The 5,560-nt window shown below is 41.8% G+C and overlaps 1 protein-coding gene across 1 annotated transcript; it reads right to left on the bottom strand.

Annotated features, from left to right (window-relative positions):
- Positions 1-1,565: 1,565 nt before the first annotated feature.
- On the bottom strand, positions 1,566-2,384 carry LOC131075918 (uncharacterized). The gene is made up of 2 exons (XM_058012868.2): positions 2,112-2,384; positions 1,566-2,018 (listed from the first exon to the last, which is right to left on the bottom strand). The coding sequence occupies exons 1-2, from the start codon at positions 2,382-2,384 to the stop codon at positions 1,566-1,568; spliced, it is 726 nt and encodes a 241-aa protein (XP_057868851.2).
- Positions 2,385-5,560: the final 3,176 nt, after the last annotated feature.

Below are 5,560 nucleotides of genomic sequence, written 5' to 3'. Positions count from 1 at the left end.
CTTTTCCCTACTATCCAAATATTTAGCTTGCAAAATTCGAACCCACCTCTGCTCTAGTTTACTATACATTTTCCACACCAACTTAGCCCTCATTTCTTCATTAATAAGTCTCCAATCACGGAGCCCCGCCCCTCCACCTCCTTTGGGTTTACAAACTCTGTCCCAAGCCATGAGTGGAATTTTGTCTTGTTCCTTATTTTTATTCCACAAAAACTTTCGCATCTTCTATTGTATATTCTTAATGACCGAGCCTGGGAGTTTAAAACAAGCCATAGGGAAGATAGGCATAGCCAAGACAACTGACTTCAGCATCAAAAGATGACCAACCAAAGATAGCCACTTGCTCTTCCATCCCTCCATCTTTGCTTTGCAACTATCAAGCAAACCTTTCCAAATGTCCATCTTACTTGCACCAGAAAAGAGCGGCATACCAAGGAACTTACCAGGCAATTGACCAATCTTTATCCCAAACAATCTAGCAATAGCTCTTTGAGACCAAAATTCCATGTGGAAGAAAAAGATCTCTGATTTTAGCCAATTTATTTCCTAGCCAGTGGCTCAACTATATATATCCAACACTTTCTTTATAATCGATGCCTCGTGCATAGAAGCAACTCTGAAAAGATAGGTGGCATCAGCAAACTGAGAATGAGTTGTGGAATCCACCTCTCGAGCAATCTCAATACCCTTCCACAACCCCTGTGCTCTCTTGCGAGCAATTGACCGTCCAAGAACTTCAGCCAACAAAATAAAGAGAAAGGGGGATATTGGATCCCCTTGCTGAATTCCCCAAGATTTAGAGAAGAAACCTTGAGGGCTGCCATTGACTAAAACCGAAGCCGAGAACTGCATAATCATGCTAGAAATCCACTTAATCCAAGTCTTACTAAACCCAAACCTAACCAGCACAGCCACCAGGAAAGACCTATCCACTCTATCGTAGGCTTTTTGAATGTCAAGTTTCAGGATCATTCTTCTCTGTCTACCCTTCATTTCCGTGTGGATAGCCTCATGGGCCACAATTACCCCATCCACAATGTTCCTTGCCAGTGTAAAACCACTCTATTCACAAGAGATCAACTTATCTAAAATTTTCTTGAGCCTATTAGCAGCAACTTTGGTGATGATTTTGTAGATGGTGTTGCATAGCGAGATAGGATGAAACTCCTCCATCCCTTCCGGTTTGGCCTTCTTAGGGATAAGCGCCACCAGAGTGCAATTGAATTCCTTCAAAACAAATCCTCTAGACCTTGACTCTTCAACCATAGCTAACAATTCATCACCAAACACATCCCAAAAGACTTGAAAAAAGAACGCTTGGAACCCGTCTGGGCCTGGTGCTTTCTCCCCACCTAACCCAAAAATAGCACATTTAACTTCCTTCAACAAAACTCATTCCTTAAGCATAATATTATCATCCCTCGAAACAATGGGAGGGATTAACTCCAAAAGCTCGGCCAGCAAGCCCGACTGTACAGCCCCGCTCCTCCTCCATAGATTTTCAAAGAAGTCAACAACCTCTTTCTTATGTCATCTGTGTCCTCAGAGATCGTACCATCCACAAGTCACAGGGAGATAATTCTATTGAGGCTTCGCCTTGCTTTCACCAAACTGTGGAAGAATTTCGTGTTTCTATCATCGACTTTAAGCCAGTTCTCACGCGACTTCTGTTTCCAGTAAATCTCCTCCCTCTGCAAAACTTTTCCATATTTGCTAAGAAGATCTTTCTCCATGAGGTAGTCCACTTCATCCATCCCTTCTGCCAAGACTTTCGCATTCAAAGCTCCCAAATCTCCTTCTAGCCTTCTCTTTTCATTAAAGATATTGCCAAACACCTCCCTGTTCCAAGATTTTAATTTTTGTTTCACAAAGCTAAGCTTCTTGAAAAACAGAAAGGCCAAGAAACCTTCCAGCACTGGAGCCTCCTTCCACCACCCAATAACACCATCTCTAAAACCCAATTCTCTTAACCACATCTTTTCCACCTTGAAAGGACACTGGATTGGTACTCCATCTTTCTGCACAACCAAAGAGACCAGGAAATGATCCGATCCTGAAATTGCAAGTACCTAAGCCTCAAAGACCAAAGGGGCTAAGTTCCAATCCCCTACAAGGAAGAATCTATCTAGTTTCTCTGCAATGTTGGAAAATCCCCTTCGTCTATTGGTCCAAGTAAAATTCCCACCTTTAGCTGCCACTTCAAACAGAGCATTATCATTCACAAAAGACTGAAAGTCCGATTGCGACCTACACAACCTCCTCACCCCTTCACGCTTATCTAAGAAAGAAAGGGTGGCATTGAATTCCCCAGCAACAATAGCTAAAGATGGCCTCACCTCCTCTAAACGCAAAGAAATATCCTCCCATAACCTACGCTTTGCCATAGCCAAAGTTGGCCCATAGACATTAATTAGAAACACATGAAAATTTCATAATCTTCAAAGTCACCTTTACCATCTTCCAATGTCTAGAACATGAAACAACATCCACTTGAATAGCCAATGGATTCCACAAAATTCCAAGCCCACCAGAAGCCCCTTTTGAGTCCATAAAAGATCTAGACCACCTCTGCCTAACCCCAAAAATACTAGCAGCAGCATCTCGTCCCAACTTTGTTTCCTGAATGTAAATAACTTCCGGCTTGGCCTGATCAAAACCTCTTTTGATCAAGCATCTCTTGTCAGGGGCATTGCAGCCCCTAACATTCCAAGTTAGGAACTTCATTGTTGTCCAGGAGAGAATAAGTCTCTCCCAAATCTAAGAAGCCTTCTCTGGCCCTTCATGTTGCCTCCTTCCTCGAGCAGCTTCTGCCTATTTTTCTTACCTCTCAAATTCCCTTTGGACTTAGTGGGATTTGTTTTGGTCTATTTAATGGTCCTAACCTCTGTCTCCCCAATCTCTGCAGACAAACCCAGAGAATCATTTCTCAAATCGTCTTCCTTCTCAGACTCTAGGTCTGCAAATAATCCATCCACCTTGCCTAGAGACATGTGGATGTCCTTGAAACTGATTGCTTTTTCATCCACACTCCCTACCAAACCATCTGAAACATCTGGGGAATTTACAATCAAGCCCATCTCCTACCCCTTTAGCCCAACCACCGAGGAATTGTAGAACCTATGCTGAGTTGGACAACCCCCACCAACTGCATAGTCCTCTAAAACGGGCTCATGCGCATCCTCCACTGTCTTTCCTTCTAAAAGAAGGTAGACACCCCCACCATTTCCAAAAAAATCTTGATACATACTCTCCTCCACCAGATAATCTACTCGAATCTAAGGATGCTCCACAGCAAACTCACCCAAACCTCCAAGTACATCTGCGTCAGACTTTTCTCCAGCTAAACCAGAGGTCTTTTGCAACATTTCCTGACTAGTGCAAGAGTCATCTGGGACTTCCACCCCCTCTGGAGTTTTTGAGCTGTGAAGAAGAACCCCATCCCTTGCAACCACCAGATCAAAGCTCAGGTTGGACTTTGGGATGTCCATACTCTGGAAAGACACTACCGATCCTGCTAACAGCTTCTCCTCCAGCGCACGACCTGCCCTTCCTTTCCCCTTCTGCCCTAACAGACAATCACAATCCTCATGACCCCATTCTTTGCAGGACTTACATTTAACCATGATTTATTCTACTTCTATTTCTTGCCTCCATAAACCCTCTGGCAATCTAATCTCAACGACCTTCGGAAGTCCTGGATGTGGTTTCCACGTGACATAGATTCGGGCATACATGCATGAATTTAGTTTTTCAACCACTTCATTTGACTTGATGAATCTCCCTAATTTATCACCAATACTCTTAAAAACTTCCTCCTTCCAATATTCATGTGGGAGATTATACGATCTTATCCAAACAGGAATTTCCTCCATCATGGCTTGTCGAGGGTCAAAATTAGGGGTCTAATCCTTAATAAAAAAACCTACACCCAACATCAAAAAAGGCCCAGAGTCCATCAATGCATTCTTCTCCTCAGTTATCCCTACAATGATAAGAAAAAACCCATTTGTTAGGGTTTTAATCTCAAAGTGGCTCCCCCATTCTTCATTGACCCAGTTTCTAACTCTAGGGAAGGTTGGCCAATCCCCTCCCCATTTCATGAAGAAGGCTCTGTCACGCAACACTTGCACCAATTCCTTCCAACCCTTTGAGTCAATGCAAATACTGACTGACCACTTCTCAAACATCGCCGATATTACACCATTGGAAAGATCTTTTGGGGGTACCTAAAATTTCTTCCTCAATCTTTCCTTCAACTGCTGCTTGCTCCATTTTTGGAGATTCGGATAACGCGAGTGACCCCACTTGGTTTTCTCTTGCTCAAAAGGGGATTTGTTTTTCCCCCAGCTAAAAAACTCCCTCCTCCTCCTTCCCATATCCTGCCATTGCCACTGATTTGAACGCAGTGGACACCAGGGCCGCTGGTTTTCTCTCTATCTGTGAACATTTTCCCATCCCCGCGACCGAGCACCCCCTCCGCCTGTAAACCCTAACTTTCTTCTGGGCTCCGCCATTCGACCCCTCCTTAGACATCTATAACCTTAAACATAATGTTCTCTTTTGAATAAATTCTTGTTTATTTTTATTCTCTTAGTTGTTAAGCATCATTCTTGAAAATACATTAAGCATGAACCAAGTATGAAGTATACACATGCCAATATATGTACTATTATTATATCCTTCTTATTTAGTAGAATGCATTCACTCTTTACTTAATAATGAAACCTTGAGGTTCTATGAAGAGGTTTCTTCTGACATATTTATGAGGGTGTTGTGAGTATTGGATTGGTTCCTCCACAAAACTCCATTCTTCAATTGTCCCCTCTTCTTTTGATTGGATTCTCTTATGGTCTCCTTCACCATATCTTTCTTTTTTTCTCAGGTTTCCTTTTGCTTTTTCATCGGATATTGCCTCTATTTTTCATAGTTGGCCTCCACATATATGTCCTAGTTCCCATTTTTCTTTGCATTTATAACACAAGTTCTTTCTTTAAAGATTCCTTTCATTACATTTATGCCTGGGTACCCATGGATATTTGCACATAAAAATGCATCTTTCCCTCTTTTGTTTCATCTTGTTTACAAGTGTGTCCTCTTTCCCATTTCTTCCTGCAATAAAAAGATAGGCCTTTCTTCCTTAGTTCTTCTCATTTGTCATGAGAGAGTTTCATATTCTTGTGAGTTTCATATACTGTAGTGACTAGATCATGAGTTTCCATGAGCCATAAAACATAAAATATTGTCAAGGCATAAATAATTTTCAAGTCCAAAACTAGATAAAACATCAAACTAGGTTACACATCTTAATCTTCTTCATTTTATTTTTGTTGATATTTCTAGTTCTTTTCTTCCTCTTCAACATCTCCCTCTTCACTAACCTTCTTCTTTCCCTTGTCTTTATCCACCTTCTTTGGCTTTGTTCAGCTATCCTGATAGGAGTCAAATGACTATCCCAATGAGGGGGAAATTCTATCCCAGCTAGTTGTATCATAGTTCTGATGTATAATTTCAAGGTCCCTGACTTCTTCATCCCTTCTCTTTTCATATTGATGTTCCTTGC

This window comes from Cryptomeria japonica, chromosome 9 (assembly GCF_030272615.1).
Source record: "Cryptomeria japonica chromosome 9, Sugi_1.0, whole genome shotgun sequence".
NCBI classification, from domain to species: Eukaryota; Viridiplantae; Streptophyta; class Pinopsida; order Cupressales; family Cupressaceae; genus Cryptomeria; species Cryptomeria japonica.
This window is presented reverse-complemented; position numbering and strand designations above follow the sequence as displayed.